General features: G+C 41.8%; 1 protein-coding gene across 3 annotated transcripts in view; it reads left to right on the forward strand.

Annotated features, from left to right (window-relative positions):
- Nucleotides 1–22,323, forward strand: part of SNX18 (sorting nexin 18) — a 49,970-nt gene that overhangs the window by 23,063 nt on the left and 4,584 nt on the right. The window contains exons 2-3 of one of the 3 annotated variants that reach the window (XM_081826127.1): nucleotides 3,568–3,710; nucleotides 11,458–14,830. In XM_081826127.1, the coding sequence (XP_081682253.1) occupies nucleotides 3,568–3,710; nucleotides 11,458–11,526 (212 nt within the window). In that variant the 3' untranslated portion in view covers nucleotides 11,527–14,830. Of the gene's footprint in view, nucleotides 1–3,567; nucleotides 14,831–22,323 lie in introns of those variants that run through there. The other 2 variants (XM_081826128.1, XM_006748547.3) reach the window with 2 other exon arrangements.

A 22,323-nucleotide genomic window follows, 5' to 3' on the forward strand; every position in this document is an offset into this window, starting at 1 on the left:
TCTAGAGGGGAGGGGGGTGGGAGGATGGGTTTGCCTGGTGATGAGTATTAAAGAGGGCATGTATTGAATGGAGCACTGGGTGTTATACGCAAACAATGAATCATGGAACACTGCATCAAAAACTAATGATGTAATGTGTGGTGACTAACATAACATAATAAAATAAAATTAAAAAATCATTTGCAAATATCTGATTCAGTAGGTGGGATTTTTGTTGATGGTTTCCTTTGCTTGCAAAGACTTTATTTTGGTGTAGTCCCAATGGTTTAATTTTGCTTTTGTTTCCCTTATCAGAGAAGACATATCTAGAAAAAGTATCTACCACTGATGTCAAAGAAATTAGTGCCTATGTTCTCTTCTAGGAGTTTTATGGTTTCAGGTCTCACATTTAGGTCTTTAATCCATTTTGAGTTTATTTTTGTTCATGGTATAAGAAAGTGGTCCAGTTTCATTGTTTTGCATACAGCTGTCCAGTTTTCCCAGCACTGTTGTCTTCTTCCCATTGTAAATTCGTGCCTCCTTTGTAGTAATTGACCATAAAAATGTGAGTTTATTTCTGGACTCTGTTCTGTTCCATTGACCTATGTGTCTATTTTTGTGCCAGTACCGTACTGTTTTGATAACTACAGCTTGGTAGTAGTATATCCTGAAATCTGGAATTGTGATACTTCTAGCTTTGTTCTTCTTTTTCCAGACTGCTTGGGCTGTTCAGGGTCTTTCGTGGTTCCATACACATTTTAGCATAGTGTCTAGCATATGCTATTACTGTTTTGGGAAGTTACCATTTACTTATTTATATATGCGTGTTCCCTGCTCACTTCCCACCTCCAACCTTGTCCTTAGCACAGTGCCTGGCATGTAGTAGGTCCTCTGAGCATTTTCCCTGGTGATACAATTTCACATATTATCTTGAAGAAAGACATATTTAACTTTGATGCAGAATTATGTACTTTGTGGTTCTGTTTCACTTCATGTCCTGATTGTGTGCCTGTCCTCCGCATGTGCTTTGCCAAGTGGCTTCCTCAAGAAAGAAGCAGGGGGTGGGGTCTTGAATGCTGAAATACTTGAATCTCCTTGTTGTAGCAGTATGCTCTATACACATCAGGTCTTCCATAAACGTTTGTTGAACGAATTAAAATCCTTGCCCCAGAGCCGAACCTTTTGGGGACTTTGCAGGTGGCAACATTTGTGTTATTTACTAAATTCATATTTGGGAGAAAAATGAGTCTTAAATTCCTGTTGACTCCTTTGGGATGTACACTTAAAAAACTTAAATGACAAAAGTCCTTAGGCCTCAGAGAGATTTAATACTTGCTGTTGTGTCCAAGAGTTTTAAAAATGTATGCCTGGGTGATAAATTGCGAGAACTTAAGACTTGTTCACGTTTAAGTTGGTTTTTAGAGAGCACATCTGTAATTCTGTATACTAGAGGGTCATTTCTAAGAATATGGCGATCTCATTCAGAGTTGGATGAGCTGCAGCTTAGTTGACGTTCACCCAGCTCCAGGCCAGGCTTCAGAAGCCCTGTCTGCGGGACTCTATTCTCCAGGCTCTAGTAACTGGAACGAGTAATACTTGCAGCATGCTGCAGAGATGCATCACGGACGCTCAGGGTAGGACGCCGCATGTTCTCACTGTTTGCCCAGTGCGCTTGGGCGCCTGGGAGTGGAATCATGATAAAATAGTCAAATCACCTGAGTCTTTTCTCTTAACTTCCCGTTTCCTCTCTGTCTTTCTGTCTCTCTCTTTGCCATTTGAAACATGTATTTCATAATTGCATATTCTCAGTCATCTTTTTGAAAATTTTTTCCTTTATTTCTGTCTCATATGCTTTCCTGGTCTTTTCGACTTTAATTTTTGTATATAAATTGTGAGACTGGTACAAATATACGAAAGATAAATTCGCTATAAAAATTTATTTCTTTCTCTTTTTGCGGGGAGGGTTCTTTCTCTTTAGTAGAAATGACAAGCAGGCAGATTTTATGGCTTCACTAGTCCTGCTGGCAGTGGCAGACGGGTGACAAGTGCCCACTTTCAGAGGGATGGCTTCCTGGTGGGATTGGTCAGGGTTCTACTTGAAACCACGTTAATACAAATGATTTCTGTCTACGGAGGAGACCCCGCATCTCTGCTGTGGGGTCAAGTGGAAGTCTCTACTGCTTCTCACTTAAAGCCCTCATTTAGAATAAAGAAATGCAAATGTACAGACATAATCACTAAATGTATATATAACACTTTTAATTTCTCAGGTCTTTGAGCTGTGCCAAAAAACGCGCCCCCCCCCCCAAAAAAAGCATGCTGTTTACCCCCTAAGGGTTTTATGCAATGCTAGGTTTAACTCTGTATTATTTAGGAGATTTGAAGAAATTTAGAAATAGGGCTTTTCCCCTTGTGTATTTCACCATCAGCTAAAACTGAACATTTCTGAACCAGAATTCCTCAGCTTTCCCAGCTCCTCCTAAACGGGTTCCCTTCTTTTGTCCCCTTTAGTATCACCATGTTGAAGACTGCCCAGCCAGGTGTCCTGGACATTTCTCTCTCACCTTTCGTCTTGGGTTAGTAGAGTAAGTGCTAGATGGAGTCAGGAAATCTGAATTCTTGAGCTGGCCATGTTTAAGTGATTTGAGCTTTATCATCATTCATTTCTAAGAACCCATGAAGATCCTTTGTTTCCTACCCTTAAACATCCTTAGCTCTCTGTCTTCATGTGATGATGCTTTTGGGGGAAGGTCTCCCCTCATGTGGCACCTGCCAGAGTGACCGTCCCTTTCCTTCCCCCTTGCACACACCCTCTGGTGACATTTCTTGACAAGAGGCTATGGCCCCTCTGGCTTCATTCCCAGGTCATCACTAGAGCAGACTCAAAACTCCTTGATCCTTACAGCTCCTCAAGAAATTCTTACTTCACAGGGCCTCAGTGCTCCAGGTGTGAGTCTCCTGGTGGCACATGGAATCGCCCCTTCTTCATTGGCCAACCCCATTGAGGGTGGCCTCCCATTGTAGACTGCCATCATTTCCAAGGCCCCTCCGTGACATAGCATGATTTCTGAAACACAGAGTTGGCACTAACATGTTTCAGGATCTAGTTCTAGAATCTTCAACAAGAATTCTTCAGGGAGACTTTCTGTGGAAGTAGATATGCACCTTCTTTGGGGTAATGTGTTTATAGATAACTTTCTTATTATAGGTGTGTGTCATGGTGTCATACGCTTTCCCTTAAGTAAAAATCGCAGTTTCTTGGTTTGTATTTTTAAAGACAGCTCCTTGCAGTTTATGATCTATTCCATATAGTCTCTCTACTTGGAGGAGATGAAACATACTGTAGATAGTTGGTCACTTGGCAAGTGCTGGTTTTGAGAAGTGAAATCGCAGCGGTGTAGGGGTTTTCAGAAACCCTATCAGATTCCTTTGTTTTCTAATAACAGTCATTTAAGTTCCCTTTAAGTTCCAAAGGGCTTTAAATAGCTTAGGCAAGTATTTATAATGCTCAAGAGTCTGTTTACTATGTAGCTTTGCCAGTGGGATACATGTGTATATGTATTTAATTAATTTTTTTTTTAACTACAGGAGCTCTTACCAAAGTAAAGGAGAGTAGGCGACACGTGGAAGAAGGGAAGATGGAGCTGCAAAAGGCTGATGGCATTCAAGATCGCTGTAACACTATTTCTTTTGCCACTTTGGCTGAAATTCACCACTTCCATCAAATTCGAGTAAGAGACTTTAAATCACAGATGCAGCATTTCTTACAACAGCAAATAATATTTTTCCAAAAAGTGACACAGAAGTTGGAAGAAGCTCTTCATAAATATGATAGTGTTTAATGACTGGTCACTGGGTTGTGGACTTTTTTCAGTTCAAGGATATTTCTACAGCAGAATAAAAACTGCTATCAAAGAGCTATTGCCAACTATCAGTGGTGGTACAAGGATGGTTTTGTGTTCAACTGAAGCTCGGCTGAATATATAATTATGTAGGAAAGAAACAGTTAATATGGTTATATAATAGAAACAGTACCACACATTGTAACTAAATTATACTATGTATGCCTACACTACCATTGTAACTTTTGGAATAATGATTATACTATTTGCCTTATTGCTTTTTGAAGTATGGGTATTTTAGTGCATACTTTGTAGACCTCAAAACCCATGAAGGGTCTCAAAGAAGCTGGCTGGATAAAAGCCTGCTGTGGATGCCTTTTTACTCTCATAGATTGGGATTACCTAAATTCAACCTGTTCTCTGTTTACAAACTCCAACTAGAGCAGCTATGCGACTTTGTGCCTTTAAACTCTTGGTTTTTCATTTCTCCACCTCCCTCCCTTTTTTTTAAGTAACCACAACTTTTCTGATCGAAAGAGTGAAAGGCTAGTGCATATAATGACAAACCTGTTGGTAACCTCATATTGGCGCTGGGGGCAGGCTGGGCGGATCAGCTGTCATCGGTTTTCACGGCAAGTTTTGTCCCCTGATACACGCTGGTGAGCGCAGCGGAGGGAGGCCTGATGCTCATCTTTGAACATGAAGTCTATTAGGGAAGAAAATGGTGCCACTCTATTCCCTTAGATGCTGTAGTAACATAGCCTCTTCAATCAAGTGTCCTGGAGACTTGGCGTGGAGGTTGAAACGAGCATGTCTTATAACACAGAGAAGGAGGAGTCTAATCGGTTGGGGACACAGGCACAGAATCAGTGATGACACACACTTGGTTTTAATTCTTAGGAGGGCTTTCTTTTTTTTTTTAGCTTGAAGATTTTAATATTCAGTTTTTTCTTTTTTAATGGATCTACACTGTTAACTGATTGAGACTCCACTGTGATTCACTCGTTTACTTAATCAAAAACTTTTCAGGGATGTCTGTAAAATTCAGTGTTATACGTGATTGAAAGTAGTGTTGGTTGATCTAAAGAGGGACCAGAAATAATTTCTACTATTCCAAATGCTGAAGGAGAAAAAAAATAATTGTTTTTTTTTTTAAATATTGATAAGCCCCCAGGACATTTAACTTTAAAAGTTATTTTAAATATATTCTTTTATTATTATAAGGGAAATATGAATGGCTGATAAATACCAAAAAGATTCAAAAGCAGCTTAATTTAAAAAGCACAAAGAGATTCTGGCTTCAGATGCCAAAATCTCAATGTTTTTATAGTTGCTGAGCTATAAATAATGTGATTTTTGAGTTTACAGATTTAAAAATTGTCACTGAAAGGTTAAAGTATCTACTGTTTTTATGAAGTCAGACTTATGCTGCCTCAGAAGTCCCTGGATATTGAAATGGTAACACGGAAGTAAAGAGGTCAATTTGAAATATTGGTGAGTCACATTGATTAAAAAAGGAAGGGTCAATTTGCAGACAGTCAAAAAAGAAACGGTTATTGAAATAATTACTCAATAGCACATTTACTCTAAAAAATCATCTCATATGGGTTGAATTTTTATCAGACTATCGTAATTTTGATCGAAATTTTATACCTTAGGTAACCTAGAGCCAGATTTAACATCATGTGGCTTTGTCTCTACTCCAGATACATGGGATTGTAACCAAATACATTGTTCTCTCAAAAGTAACTTCCTCTTGTTGATTGCAAAATACAGTTCTATAAACAAGACCCATATATATATATATATATATATGTATATATATATATATGTTAACTTTATTGCAGAAGTTTGGAGATTATAATTATAGCATTTAATTTAAGTTTGCGTCTGTATCGGACAGATAAGCACTATGCTTTTCAAATGATTTGAAAATCATTCTTATTTGCCTCTTTATTTTGATGGTGGTTTGATTTTTTTTTTTTTCTTAAGTAAAATCACTAAAGTTGTGCAGTGGTAGCATGGAAATTATCTGAGGTGTCTTTATGATTGTGCTTTAGCCAGGGTGGACATAGCTTAAATTATAAAAACTAAAGATTAAAGTACAGGAGGTATAAGTTCATGCTGCCTACTTAGAAGAGAACTTTTGTTCTTCATAACTACATAACATTATAATGCCACTGATTCATAAGGGGTTTAAATGAATTCTGTGGGGGTAGGACACCAGAATTACTAGTGTTCATTTTCATCTAAGATCTTTATTTCTCTAACGTTCTTGGTCCTATTAAAACATTTCAGTATACAAAAATACTGCAATGTTAATACCCAAGAGAAAAGCCATCATAATGTGTATGCTGGTCATTATGATCAGTGTGGTACAGTTTTTTAAAATAAACTATCATGCCCTTCATGCCATTATTTGTCTTTATTTCTGTAATTTGTAATTTTGATATGTGATGTATTTATAACATGAGGGCGTCCACTTGAGCCTGGTTTTGCTATTTTCATTACAAACGGACTTGTTGATGTGCTATAATAATTGTCATGCAGTGAGACTGGGTCTGCAGCCATGCATTACAACCCCATGACGCTCAGGCTGTTGTATCTATAGGCACAGTTTAAACCCAGAACAGGGGAACACATTTGAAAGTGCAGCAGAGTCCGTGCGTGTTGGTTTGCATAGAGTAGTAATTGGGAATAGAGTAGTTTCCTGGGCTTCACTGATATAGTTGTCCTACATGTATTTGTAACAACACAGCAGAGTCTTAAATGCCAGGTTTTAATTGTCTTACGTTTTGCTGCTGTTTTTATAATTAAGGACTTGAAAAATGTTTCAGTCTGTCAATTCAAGCATGTGAAATTTATGTATCGACCTTTAAATGTCATTCTTTGCCAAGTTTGTTGCTATAGGCGTTTTGTTTTTTTTTTTTCCATTTATGTCTTCATTTCCTCAGAATCAAATACCATGTCTGATACCTTTAAATCAGTAAGCATTATCCAATTTTCTCATTTGCAGTCTTATCTTTGGCTAACAGAATTAGTAAAATAGGATATTAATTATTTATAGACTAAAATGTTGAACATCGTTTTATTTCATTCAAATGTTATGATTAGTGCAGATCAGTCATGTTTATCTTTTAAAAGAATAAACAAAGTTTGCTTTATTTCTCAGCTTCAGTGGAATATGATAATTATTTTTTTCTCCAGTAGTCAAGGAGGCGTTTATTTAATGTGAAAGACTTATATAAAAAAATAGAAGAGTGTGTTCACTGTCCTACGCTTCCTTCTGCAGTTGCCATAGACATTGTTCATGAAATGAGCTAGTTTGACTAAGCCTTTCAGGTAGTCCCACTGAGTATCTGCTTATGTTAGTATCTTCCATAACTATTAGGCATATAGCAGTAAACTGTGAGTGAGATGTTTTGAAATAATAGCTACTGTGAGTCTAGCACCTACACATAATAGGTACTTGAGTACAGTACTTCACACCACCTCTCTTGCGGTCTGTCACTGTTGGTTGCCAGAAATCGGACAGCTCAGACCATCCTCATTCAAGATATAAAGGATCAGGGATGGGTACAGGGACCTGGTGAATCCCACATGAGGCCAAAGTCCCATCTGGAACTAAGCTTGCCTTCTATGTGGGGCTTTGTAATCTCTGTCAGCTTCTTTTCTTTATGAATCTGTTTTATTCTTTTTTCCTTTTTTACATCCTGTGGCTTGGCTTTCTCAGCATCTTCCAGTATGTCTAAATGGCCCAGACATCTTTTAGTTCACAGGGTTCCTTAGGCCAGTGGGGGGACACCTGACCCAAACTGGACAAATCAGCTGTGGGTTGGGCGTGGGGTGGGTATGAGATGGAGAGGTTGTCTTAAAGGGTATGTGAGGGAAGAAAGGAAATGGTTGGAACCTCTTAAAATGGGCTTCATGCGGTAGTCCTCACAATAAACCTGGAGATTCTATCTCCTGTTCATAGATGAATTAAAAGGATCAGAGATATCTAGTATCTTTTGCCCAAGATTACACAGACTGAGTGACAGAGCTCAGAGTCAATGGGGATTTGGCTCAAATCTGTGCTAATTTAAACCAGATTACATTGGATGCCATTTCCCTGCTTCTCAGAAACCCCAGCCCATTTCCCAGGTCCCCACTGCTAGATCGATAGGTATTCTGTTCTGCTTTGTGCACTGGGCATGAAGGTGGTGCAAAGGGAAGCTCTGAAAGTCCCCTCTCTGCATTCATTTCTGTTGGAGAAGAGAGTCTCTGGTCCTGTCACCATGTCCCCAGCGATTTATGTGCTGCTCTGATCTGTCTCAGTGGGGGAAGCAGGCAAGGTGTGACATTTCCATAGCGATATGAAGGGAGAGGGGAGAAGAACCAAAACCCAGTGGTTTCCCCTTCTCTCCAATTGCCACCTCCATGCAAACGTAAACGGGTTTCAGTTGCCATCAGAGTGGCCCTGGCAGAACCACAGGAACTAATGTCAAGTCGAATGTTGAATTCCAGTTGGTCAGGGTCACAGTTAGCCATGGCAAGTTCCACTTGGTCACAGGAGGAAGCAACCGAACTCACGTAGTAAGCTCTGGGAAGTGAAGCGGACTTCTGGGCAGAGTACAGAGGATGCTCTGCTAGGGATCTAGGCCAGGAACCTGGAGAAACGAGCTGGGCATCTGAGCATCTGCCTCCATGCCAGGCCCCTGGGCTAGGGCGAGGTTAATCTGGGATTGGGTCACAGCTGAAGCCTTTCTAGGGATCACTGGTTCCTCCCACTTGGCTCTGTTGCGAGGCTGTCCCAATCCCATCATTCCTGTGGCAGAGATGGGGCTGCTATAGTGGCCTGTCTGGTTTGAAGAACGGTTTTACTTCCTTGGGTGAACTTGTACCAGAAGTCTGCCTAGGACAGGGCCAGTTGTCCCTGTGAAGCCACCTTCAGAGCAACTTAGAAACGTGATATTCTGTTGCTGTGAGTCCCATCGGCCTATCTGGACATGCTTTCTAACTTGAAAGGGGCCAGATGCATCAGACCTTATTTTGGTAGTGGTTTAAATTTTCAGTCGCTCCAGGAAATGGCTCCAGCTAATAACTGCTGAGTTGTTGGACTTGTCTGCAAGCACAGTGGGGAAGCTGACCCAGCATTACAGTGAGAAAGGCAGTGTGCTGGAACGAGGGGTCACAGCCTCACTTCTCTACTGAGTGACCTCGGACAACTCACCAACCTGCCTTTGAGCCTCCATTTCCTCAATGGTAGGACAGGCCTACTTGGATTTTATTGAATTATTGAGAGTATTGGATTAACCAGAAAGTGAAGTCCTCAATCATCTTGCAGTACTCCCTTTATAAATAACATAGGAAGTGATAAAAAAAATTCCAGAAGTAGGTACTTAATAAATGATAGCCGCATTCCCAAACACTGTGTGACGTTGAGCTAGTCACTTAATCTCTCTGAGACAGTTTTCTGTCTGCGTCGGGATATAGTATCCCCTTCACAGAAATATTGTGAGAACTGAATAACAAATCAAAAGCCCTGAGCCCAAAGCATGGCAGGACTAAGAACAATAAAGATCCTCTTGATTATGTGAGAAGGGAAGGGGTAAGATGAAGGATTTAAGGGGCGCCTGAGTGGCTCAGTCGTCAAGCGTCTGCCTTTGGCTCAGGTCATGATCCCAGGGTCCTGGGATCGAGTCCCGCATCGGGCTCCCTGCTCAGCAGGGAGCCTGTTTTTCCTTCTCCCTCTGTCTACCACTCTGCCTACTTGTGCTCTCTTTCTGTCAAATAAATAAATTAAATCTTAAAAAAAAAAAAAAAGATGAAGGATTTAAGCCGTAAGAACTTCGTATCAGCTGTGCTGTGGAAAATTAAAGAATCCACACTTGGGGCCTGGTCAGGCAGGAGATCCTGCTTTTGGCATGGCTCTTTCACCTACCTGCTTTGTCTAGCTCTCCCCCAGTCCAGCCCTGTCCCAGGTCCAGACCCCTCTCCAGGTTCCTGCTCCCAGGACCCTGCACAGCATCCTCGCATATTCCATCTGGAAGCCTCGTTCATCACTTCCCAGACTCATCAAATTCCTCCTGTTGGGCTTGGGAGGAGCTCAGCTCTTCAGAGAGAACCCCTTTCCAATAAGGCTCCCCACTTGGTCTAAAAGAGCTAACTACCAGTATATTTAGAAGGTGGTACTGCAGCGCTTACCAGAAATATCTACAGCAGACAGCTCAGAATTCTGTTTCTGTTCACCAGATTAATGATGATTGTACTGATGTCTGCTGCTTTCACACCTTAAAAATAGGTACTTGAAGCCTAAGACTAAGAGGGGCACTATGCTCAGCGTTTAGTATCTTGGCCCTGACGTCATGCCAATTGCAGATATTACTAAATGACGTTCAAGGCATTCACTCTGAGAAGTTGAACTTAATGCCTCTGAGTGGCTTTTGAAGTAACTATGCCCTGAAACAAATCAAATATTGGTGTAGATCAAGTTTGGTTAGACAACATGGTTCTTCTTTTGTTCAACCTAGTAGTTTTAGAAAATGCAGTTTTCGGTTTTGATTCATAATGGTTCCCTTGAGGAGAAAAACCTTGAAAAAAATCGGAGAACAGGTAAGGATTTAGCAAATTAGGTTCAGCTTAGAACTGACGATCTTTCAGTGTATCTGTCGGTATTTCACATCTAGTTTTGATCATTTTCTTCATCACCTTGCCCATTTATGAACTCCCTTGTGAGCCGATTGGAATAGCAGGTGCCAGCTACATAGTTGGTACAAGGCTGCAACTGGGGAATACCATCAACTCTCTGAGCCTGTGTTCTTTATCTGAACCAAAGTACTTACAGGAAAGGTGAAACCTGTAATCCCAGAGAAAGGGCTTTCTTGAAAAATGTTGCTTTTTAATGGCTCCTATTCTGGAATCCACGGAAAGAAAATGTGACTTTTTAGGTACTCATGCTGACAGGTGATTTCATAATAAATTGCACAGTTATCTGAAGGATTAAAAACTATAGGTGTCAGTCGTTTAAAAAAAAAGAAAGCTCTTTATATAGCATTATGGAATTTTCCCAAGGGAAAAAAAAGGGCAGAACTATTTTATATGCTATACTTTAAGTAAAAGAGAAAATAAAAATAAATATATTTCCTCATATATTCGTAGGTTATTTCTGTAAGTAGATCATGACAGTTGGTAACAAGGTAACATTGTTTGGTTTGGGGTCTGGGAACTGGGTGGCTGGGGGACAGGGGTGGGAGGAAGATATTTATTGTATACTTTTATATCTTTTGAATTTGAATGTATTTTCCATTTAAAAAATAAAAATAAAATTAAAGATAACTAAAGATAAATTTTAAAATTTAAACTATCAGGAAAAAAAAAAATGTTGTAAGAAGGAGGGTGGACTCTAGCTCTGTACCAAGCCCTCTGAGACCTGGAAGCCCACTGTACAAGCATAGAAGGAACAATCTTGTACGGACAATGGACTCACAATAATGACCGAGTCAGTCCTCATTATGTTACTCCTTGTTGAAATACCGTAGCATTAGGACGTGTGCTGTTCAGGAGAACATTTAAAGTGGGCTGTAAAGAGAGATGACCAAACCATAGTCTGTTGTTCTCTGTGGTAACCGCTCTTCTTCCTCCCTGTCCTGTGAAGCCTTCCACATGCTCCAGTCCCGGTGTCTCAACCTTTGCCTACACTTTGGTGATGGCATTTAGCAGCTAAGTACCCGCACGCAGATCCTGGGCTGACATCTACTTCTTATTCCTACCACTTAGACATGGAGTGTTCATCATGCTCTAGATTGGATACTATGACCTGCCATCACCTACATGGTTTGATCTACAGAACTCTCCTGCAAAACCATTTTACAAACAAGAAAACACTCCTAAGTGGTCACTCAGCTGGAGAGAGGCCACGCTGGGATTTGAACCGAGGTCACCTGACTCCACAGCGTGTTATCAACCACCCCACCACCTACGTGAGAATGCAGGGCGACGTGCTGGAGCCGATGAGGAAGTGGTGTGGTAGTCTCCTTGAGGACAAGCCCTGTCCCTGACTTACTCCCCCTTGGGGGATGCTAGGCACCGGCGGTGAAGACAGGAAAGCTGTGGTTTGGAGAACAGATCTTCGTGACTCACCAGGTTCTTGAATAACACCGAACTTCATCTGAAAGGAATGAAATGCTAGGATGCTAGCCCTCTGCGTCCGCCCTAGCAGCACAAGCGGTGGGGATGCTCAGGCGGGCGGTTTTCCAAGGGCAGACCTCTGTTGTGCTTGCAAGGGACGGAGGAGGCGGCCGCAGGAGGAGACAGCGGCCGGGCCGAGCCACAGTGCCGGCTTTGTTCCGCGGCGGGCCTGCCGGATTCAGATCTGTGCCTCAGTGATGGCGACCCGGGACAGCACCTCACGCCCCACCCAGCCATTTGGGAACGGCTTCTGTTTGGACTGTCAGATGTCCGTATGCCGGGTGACTGCTGTCTGCTCTCCCGACACACAACGGGCCGAGTTTGAAGGAGAAGCACAAGCCGAGCTCCGGGAGTCACGAGGGAGGCTGGCCTCCGAGCGGGTGGCCGGGGCCTCTCGCGGTCAAGACCGGGACCGGGAACTCACCGCCATCAGAGCTGTTTGCCGTCTGAAGCCCCAAGTGAGATGAACAAGTAATAAATCGCCATGCTGGTTCTGACTCCTTCATTACAGGAACTTTGAATGGGACCAGGCTACATGTCTTCTGACCAGCATATTTTCTCCAGCTTTACCTCGTGGGAGACCAAATCATCTTCGAAAGGTTGCTATGGAAAAGGTAGTTACCCGCCATCGACTCACATTTGAGTCATTCAGAAAGCTGGGTGAAGCCACTGGCACAGCAGAGACCCCCTAGACACTTGGGCTGATTGATTTGTCGACAAGTATTTACTGAATTCCTAATTTCCAGGCATTGGTCTAGGCACTAGGAACACAGCAGTGAACAAAACCAGCCCACATCCCTGCCCTCATGAATTTATATTCCAATGGGAAGAGATATAATATTCAAATTAGTGAAATATATACTATATAGGTGGTGACAAGGGATATGGGGAAAACTAAAGTGGGGAAGGGGGGTATGAGTATAGTAAGGGGTGGGAGAACTTGTTATTTTAAGTAAAGTGGCCAGGGTGGGCCTCCAACCTGAAGTAAAGACCTGAAGGACTCAAGTGTTGAGCCATGTGACTACCCAAGGGAAGAACATTCTAGAACACTAATAGCAAGTGCAAAGGCCCTGAGGCAGGAGAGCTTACCTGGCATGTTAGAAGCCCATCGGGGAGGTAGGATGGGATGGGAGTGGGAATGAGGTGTGGGGGGTAGAGGGTAGAGGTGGTGGTGGTGGAGGCCTGAGCAGGAAGAGATGCCTCCCAGAGGTGGGGGGATCCAGTCATAGAAGGCCATATATAGGCTGTTGTGAGGACTTTGGCTTTTTCTCTGAGTTGGGGAGCCCTGGAGGGTTTGGGCAGAAAAAAAAGCATGATTTACCTCATGTTGTGACAGGGTCACTTTGGTTGATCAATGGGGGTAGCAAAGGCAGAAACAGGGAGACCAGCTAGGAGACTTCCTGATAATCCAGGTGTGATGGGGGCCCACACTAAGGTGGAAGCTTAGGATAGTCAGGTTGAGTTCCTTGACCAGGGCACTGTGTCCCCAGTGTGGAGCTTAGCAAGCCCAAGAACAGTGTCTTCCTTTGTTTTCTATGCCTCCATGGCTGAGGATTGTCCCTTTGATGGATAACTTATTACTTCATAGTTAAATGATCTATCTTGCTCTGATTCAAGAGCTATTTGTTCTCCTTAGAGTGACTCTTCTGGTCTATTAAATACTGATTTTATAACTCAGCTCTCAGAGAATACTCTTAAGTTCTTAGGGGCCACCTCATCACTGCCCCCAGATATAGAAGCCTGATTAGAGAGGTCTGACACAGAAAATTGACTTCCAGGGTTCTGGGGACACATACCCATATTTCAGCAGTAGATTGGCCGTCCTGTTACGGCCTGAGAATCTTTTCTTTCTCTTAGTGTGGTCTGCCTGGTTGCCATGGTGGCTCTCTCTGACCAGTGCTGAGATCTCCAACATAGGGGTTGAGGGCCCAGCAGGTGTCTCTCCATCCACCCTGGGGACCTCATAACTGCCAGCTCAGGATGCTGCCACATGACATTTGCAAACTGAATGGGCGAACTTTAGCAGACCGTTCACAATTCCTTTGGATTCCTTCCCCCTTAATGTGCAAACATCTATCTGGTCTATTGCTCTTGGTGGTTGGGCCTTCATTGTGCCCTGTGTTCTGCCTCTGGCCAGGCTGCCTTTGCTGTGCCCCGCAGTCTGTCCTCAGTGAGACTTTTTATTGAAACTTCCTTTTGCTCCCATTTGTTGATCTATTTTTTTTTAAACCATTGTTCGTCTTTTAACAAATATCTGCAAATGAGTTAATAAAACTTTAGAGGATTCCTCTGCCAGGCTCTCCTACTTGCAGGTATGGTATTTTTCAGCCCTGGCTTTACATTAGCATCAGCTGAGGAACTTTCAAAACTATGAAGATGCCTGGACCACACTCTAAACCAACTGAATCAGAATCTAGAGAGTGGGACACAGGCTTCAGGATGTTTTAAAAGCCTCCCCCGCCCACCCCACCCGATGATTCTGACGCACAACTTTGCTTTCTTTCTTAAAGGCAGTATAAACAGGGCCTAGCACCGGCAGGCTGTTGAGGCTGCTCGTTCTCTAAGGCGCTCAAAGGTTTTCTCTCAAAGGTTCTCTGTTGTCTCAGTGAGGTTTTATGGAGAGTCAGAGAGAATCAGTGAAGGGATTGAAAGAAGAAAACGTTCATTATATAAAGTCAAATGTCTGTTCCATTACCAGAACACATGGCCTGCAATGAACGATGAATTAATATAATTTTACTCTGTAATCCATTTGAAAAGCACAATTTTATTTCATTGTATTTTGTATATATTAAGAGCAGTGATCTGTTAAATATAAATGATTAAAATATGCCACGAAATGTTTTCCATTCTTCAATGCATCGAGGTTTTAAAGAATCGGAAGTGGTTCCAGCCCGCCTGGGGCAGAGGGGCTCCTCTGGGGAGCGGCCTGGGCCTGGAGGAATGAGCATGGGGCAGCGACTCCCACGAGCCAGGTCTTCCTTTTCTGGCCCTGAGACACTGGGCAGATCCCTTCATCCTCTCCTGCAAGGAAGGTTTCATGATTCTATAATGAAGGTGTGGAAACAGGTTCTGAGAATGTAAAACAGCTAATTCTGTAGGCATTTTTGTGTAGCATTTTTGAGTTGACTGGTTTTCTCCTGTGCCACCCCACCCACACAGCACACTGGACACCATGCCAGCCTTTTGCAAGCTGCTTCCTCCGCCAGTAAGGCCTTCCAAGTCGTCTTTGTCTGGCTGAATCCCACTCCTCCTTTGGGGCTGGGTGCAGGCTTTTCCTCCTCCTGGCCGCTCTCCCTGTCCCGCCTTCCTACCCTGACTTAGTGAGGTACCCCTCCCTGTGCTCCCGGCGCGCCCATGCTTTCCTCTGCCTTGGCCTCTCCTGCATTTCATGGAATTTTCGTGCCTGCTTCTCCTTCTCTACTGAGTCAGCTTCTTTTCTCTGTACCTCCTCCTGGTTAGCACAGTGCTTGGCATATTTATAGATTTATTTTAAGAAAGAAATAAGACTGGGTGACCCAAAGGTACTACCGTCTCCGTGTTATATTTGTGATGCATTTACAAGCAGGACAATTTATGAACTGGAATATCTTTGCTATATTTTCCCTCTCTTTTATTTTAAATCGACTGGCAAGCTCTTGCCAAAAGTAGAGAGAGAGATTACCTCCAAAAGCTCTCTCTTTGGTGAAAGTCTAAAATCTTCTACATCCATGGTGATGACACAATGTTTTATCAGGCTTTTATTGATGGACTTTAGGTTGCTTACAGATTTTGTCACAAATGATGCTGCTCTGAACATCTGTGGTCATTGTGTCAGTTTCCTATCGTTGCTGTAACAAATTATTGCGAACCTGGTGGCTTAAAACAACACAAATTTATAACCTTCCTGTTCGGGAGGTCAGAAATCCAAAACAGATTTCATTGAGCTAAAATCAAGGTGTTGACAGGCTCTGGAGGCTCTTGGGGCGGATCCTTTTTCTTGCCTCTTTTAGCTTCAAAAGGCAGCTATATCCCTTGGCTTCTGGCTCCCTTCCACCTTAAAAACGGCAAATGTTGGTTGAGTCTTTTCACACTAACATGGAATCACTCCTCCACTAACTCTTCTGCCTTCCTCATCCACATTTAAATGACCCTCAGGGTTACATTGGGCCCACCTCGTATAATCCAGCAGCATCTTATATTAAGTTCAGCTGATTAGAAGCCTTAATTCTGTCTGTAATCTTTATTACTCCCTGTCATGAACATGACCCACAGCTTCTCAGGTTCTGGGGATTAAGATGTAGACATTTCTAGGGGACCATTATTCAGTTTGCCACAGTCCTATATCTTTGAACATTTGTATGATCATCTCTGTGGAATAAATTAACGAGAAATAAACTTGCAGAGTTGTGGGGAGGGGAAGAATGCACAAAAAAAATTTAACTGCCCTCTTAAAGGTTTCAATTTCTACTATCACTTGTTTTTTTTTTTAAAGGTTTTATTTATTTATTTGACAGAGAGAGAGTGAGAGAGGGAACACAAGCAGGGGGAGGGGAGAGGGAGAAGCAGGCTTCCCGCTGAGCAGGGAGCCCGATGCGGGGCTCGATCCCAGGACCCTGGGATCATGACCTGAGCCCAAGGCAGACGCTTAACGACTGAGCCACCAGGTGCCCCTCTACTATCACTTGTATTCAAGCCCCTATTTCTTCTTACCCTGACCACTTCTGAATATTTTAATGTTTAAAATCTTTGCCAACGCTGCTGTTACAAATCAATTAGTACTACAGAATTTGAAAACTAAACAAATCTGCCACGTGTTGATGTTAAGAAGCTGATGGGACACAGAAGTGTCCATGATCCAAAAGTTGATCTTTTTTGCATTCTCTAAGTACCATCAGTTGATGAGTAAAGATGTGGCACAGAATCAATAGTAAGGGAAATGCCCTATGATAAATACTTTCTTGCTAGCAGTTCATAGATTTATTAATTTATTAATTAGTCCATTAGTATCTATCATACTCTTAATGCAGGCCAGCGACCACCTGACCTCTAGGAATTTACAAGCACTAAAAGGGATAAATCACAAGTGATGGCAGGTGATTTGAGAATTGACTATACTTGTGTAAAATCCATCCATGCAACTCACATGATCTAACCCATAATGGATCACCTTTATTTTTGACAACTTCACACTTTTACCTAAATAGTTGGGAACCATGCAATATTGCAATATAACATAAAATTGCCAAAATGTGTCTGAGTGTAAAAATTTGTCAAGTCTCAGGAAGTGATCTAAAAAACTGATTATCTGAAATAAGCCGGTCACAAAAAGGCAAATTCCGCTCATATGAGGGACCTAGAGTGGTCAAATGCACAAAGAGAAAATAGAACGGTGGCGGCCAGGGGCTGGGGAGAGGAGGAGACAGGAACCGTTTGATGGGTGGAGCATTTCAGTTTTGCAAGACGAAAAGAGTTCTGGAGATTGGTTGCACAGCAGTGGGACTAAAGTGTCCACTTAAAAAGGAATGAGATGGCAAATTTTATGTCATTTATGTTTTACCACAATTTAAAGAAAAATCTAAAACCAAAAACCAAAAACCAATCAGTTATCTACTAAGCAGTCAGGGGGAGGAAGTTACCGCAAACATTTATTGGGTGTCAACTGTGCTGGGCATTTCCAAGCATCAGCTCATTTAATCCTCACAACCACCCTGGGTGGTGGGCATAACTGACACTATGTTGCAGGTGAAGAAACTAAGTAACTTGCTCAGAGTCACGCAAACTGGGATTTGAGCCTAATTTGTCTTTCTTCCGCATCCTCATGCCTGACAATTAAAGGTTGCATGTGTGAGATGAATGTGATTTCCATCGAGCACCCTCCTAAGAATTCTCTAAAGTAGAAAGGCTCCTATTAAAAATGACACAAGGACACAATTACTTCACTAGGATATAAAATTCCTAGAAACATGTACTGGCTTCTCCAGCTAAGGTTTATCTTACTAAATAATTAGAGCTTTAACTTCCCCCCCCGGCCGCCCCCCTTCCCTCTTTTCTCCTTTGTTTCTTTCATTATTAATGTCTGCATCATGGTCACACAGAGCAGCACAATCCATGTTGAGGTAACATAATTACATTTGGTCCTGCCTGTACTATTCTTTCATTCAGAGAAGGCTGGGAAAGATCTGTACGGGACAAAGGACATGCCCCGCCCGTCCCCGCTCTGACACAGGCCCTCGATGATGTCACATACAAAGTCATTTCCTGCTTGGTCCTTATCTGTAATGCCGACCAAATTAATAGCTTTACTTCCTTTACTTGTGTGTAATGGAATTTGGAAATAAAAGTAAAATCACTTCCTATTGGGGTTTATACTTAAGTCCTTTAAAGTTCATGTACTTGGATGCTTTTTTGTCTCTGGAGACCATGAGGTTGTTTGATGTAGAAAAGGAACAAGCCATGAAATATGCCATGCTGAAATTCAGTGACGTTCCTAGTTTACCTACTGTCCATGCTCTGGTGACTGTCTTTCCAACTCCCAAACCTTCTGAAGATTTGCAAGGAGTAAAACCTGACTCATCCGAGCAGGGAGGTTTTAAGAGTAATTAAAAAGGGTAGCTGTTGTTATAAAGTGAATCGCCAACGTGGCCCTTGGAAGATGTCCTCTGAAGCACAGGGCAATGACCAGATCACCGGACTTGGGAGTCTCCTTTTGGCAAGAGAAGCTGGAGCTGACTAACCCAAAGGGAGGCCGTGGCATCGAGGGACAAAGCATGCCTGTGAAAATGTAAACTGTCAGGCATATTCCCTCAGGGTCCCTGTTCCATAAGGAGAGATAGTGGCGCCCGAATCTGGGGACCAGGCTGGAAATCGAGTAGCCACTACCAAAGGGGTCACCTGAGTTTACATTTAATATGAGTTTACATCTGAGTTTACATTTAAATCAGTTATAAATGTCCATATGTAGATGGCTGTATAATCAATAGTCAGCCTTCACTGAAAACCAATTGTCTCCTTTACTCCTTTTTATTATCACATCTTCCCTTTGTCCCCCCAAATGTATTCATTCATTGTCAAATGCCAAAACAGGGTGCTTTTTATGCAAAAGATGGAGAATGACATTTGCTGTGCAGAATTAATGGCCTTGAGAATGAAAATACTCAGTCTACCGACTCTTGACTTTTAAATAGAACTTGTGTCTTTATTCTTCCCCTTATCAAAAGGAAGCAGATATACAACGGACAGAACCTGATGCAAGGCAACAAGTTTTGAAAGTTATATATTTTTCTTCAGACTGTGATTATTTTTGGAAGGTTAACATCCAGCTTGGATATTTCTAAAATGAGGTTTTTGTTTCTCTGCTGATAAAATCAATACATGATAAATAATACCTGATAAGTATAGGAAAATATTAGAAAAGCAATCGCTACATTTTTGGAGCAGTTTTACTTTACTAAGTGTGTGGCCCCCTGACCTTGCTGACCCTCACTCAGGCAGCCCTGTGGGGAAGGCATTGACATTATTCCCTTTACCAACAAAGGTGCTCAGGTGCCAAGAGGGAGGGTCGTGTAGGAAAATACGGAGTGGGATTTAAATCTGGGTCTTCAAACTCCAGAGCCTACATTCTTCACAGCAAAGATTCTTTGGTGTTTGTTTCTCGTTTATAAATATGGAGGCAGGAAAATGTGGTGTTAGATTTGAACATTCTTTATACCATATGAGTAGACTAGTGGTTATGGGGAAAGGAGGGAAGAAAAGGGACCATCATCTCTCCTCTGCCTTGGGGGACACAGCTTCCAGCTAGGCTCCATCTTGTGATCTGGGTACTAGGACCTTGGCAGGCTGGCCGACCTCTCAAGAGACCTCTTGAGTCCCTCCTCTACAGTTCCTCGGTGATTTTGTATAGATCTGATTTTATATATATATATATATATATATATGTCTCTTTCTATTTGAAGTAGCTTGAGTAATTTCTCTTTTCTGTGGCTGAATCCTGACTGATGTGATGTATATATGAGTATATGATTTCTATAATTGGAATCTGATACAACTTTACAAATTGCTTTTTTTCTTTTTTTTTTTTTTTAAGATTTTATTTATTTATTTGACAGAGAGAGACACAGCGAGAGAGGGAACACAAGCAGGGGGAGCAGGAGAGGGAGAAGCAGGCTTCCCGCAGAGCAGGGAGCCCGATGTGGGGCTCGATCCCAGGACCCTGAGATCATGACCTGAGCCGAAGGCAGATGCTTAATGACTGAGCCACCCAGGCACCCCACAAATTGCTTTTTTTTCAACTTAATATTTTCTCATGAACATTTTAAAAATCTCAAAATCAAATGTTTCCCAGTAGGGTGATATTCCTTCATATAAATGTAGCATCATTTACTTTCTATTCCTTGGTTAGTGGACATTTAGATTCTCTCCAGATTTTTTACTCTTATAAATGAGTATTTCTTTGACAGAACATATTAGTTTTACACTGCTTTCTTAACAGATTAGTACAGACATGGTGGTGGAAACCACAAACAGCATAAATTTATCTTGCAGTTTTAGAGTCCAAAAGTCCAAAATGAGCTCACTGGGCTAAAATCAAGGTGTTGCCAGGGCTGGAGCCTCTAGGAAAAGATTCATTTCCTTGCCTTTTCCAGCTTCCTGAAGCTGCCCACATTCCTTGACTCATAGCCCCTTCTATCTTGAAAGCCAGCAATGGCCGGTTGACTCCTTCTTATACTGCATTATGCGAACACTGATTCTTCTGTCCCCCTCTTTTACTTAATAAGGATCCTAGTGATTACACTGGGACTACCTGGATAATCCTGGATAATCTCTCCTCTCAAATCATCTGATTAGCAACCTCAATTCCCTCTGCAACCTGATTCCCTCCTGCCACGTAACATAACATATTCACAGGTTCTAGGAGTTAGGACATGTGGGACCATTTGAGGAAACCATTATTCTGCCTACCACACACAGTAATTCTGCTTTGGGGAATCCATCCTGCAAGAAGAATCAGAAATGCAGATAAAGGAACTTTTTAAGGCTTCTGACATGTCAATTGCAATTATACGAACTTATATCCAATTTGCAGGCTTTAAATATTCCCATCTCATTCTCACCATGCCGTACCTAGCATAAAATATTAGTTTCTCAATATCTTCTTGACATAGAAGCTTATTAATAAGTATAATACCCTTGTGTGATAGAAAATTCAAAGAGTACAAGAGAGTTCACAGTGGAAAGTAAGACTCCTGCTTGCCTGTATCCTCCAGTCTCCCCCAGAGGCTACCATTAATGCCAGATTTTTATCTATCATTGTAGAGATATTCTATACATATATAAACATACATATATAAGGATGTGTCACTCCTTTTTACACAAATGGTGATATACTGTGCCTATTCTTCTGATCTCCTCATAGGTTTTGGAAATAGGATTGATATGGGTAAATAACAATAGTATCTCAGATCTAGAAATTCTGTATGTTCTAAAATAGCCACAATTAAGTATGACTTATTTTATTTTAGCAAGTGATGAGCCACATAGAGACCTTCTCATCTTTTACTTAGAAGTATGAGTGCAGGAGCGCCTGGGTGGCTCAGTTCGTTAAGCATTTGACTTTTGATTTTGGCTCAGGTCACGATCTCAGGGTCGTGAGATTGAGCCCTGCTTTGGGCTCTGCACTGGCCGTGGAGCCTGCTTAGGATTCTCTCCCTCTGCCCTTCCCCACAGCTTGCACATGCACACACTTACTTTCTCTCTCTTTAAAAAAAAAAAAAAAAGCATGAGTGCATTAGGATTCTACTTTTTGTAGATGCAAAATTTCAATGGGCAAAGGCATATTGAAACAGGTTCAATCTTAGGACAGGCATTTGCAACTCCATCGCTGGAGCTGAATGTTGTGTTTACACTATGAAAATGGATGGTGTGTCCTATAATAAGAAAACAGGAGCTATTTCTAGCTGAGAGAAACTTACAGTGTAATGTATCAAAATGCAGAATAAAGCAGATTTCACTACTGTGAATTCATATTTTCATAAAGAATTATACTGTCACCCCATATAATAACCACTTCCTGACACTCTATGGTGGCATTCTCCAACTGCGTTCTGGAAAGTAATAATTTTAGTGGAGAAAAAAAATCTATTATCAAAGAAATTCAAGCAAGCTGCCTTATATTGAAATAATAATCCATCATAAAACAGAAAAAAAACCTAACAATCAATCACACCAGTAGCAAGAAATGAACACATAGGAATAAATATTCAATACATATAAAATAAGCTATGAAATTTCATGAGAATATTGAAGAGGGTGAATACACCCATTTACACACTAAAATGGGGTGGGCTGGGGTATG

The sequence above is a fragment of the Leptonychotes weddellii genome, chromosome 7, assembly GCF_054177405.1.
Source record: "Leptonychotes weddellii isolate Sample4059 chromosome 7, ASM5417740v2, whole genome shotgun sequence".
Classification (NCBI taxonomy): domain Eukaryota; kingdom Metazoa; phylum Chordata; class Mammalia; order Carnivora; family Phocidae; genus Leptonychotes; species Leptonychotes weddellii.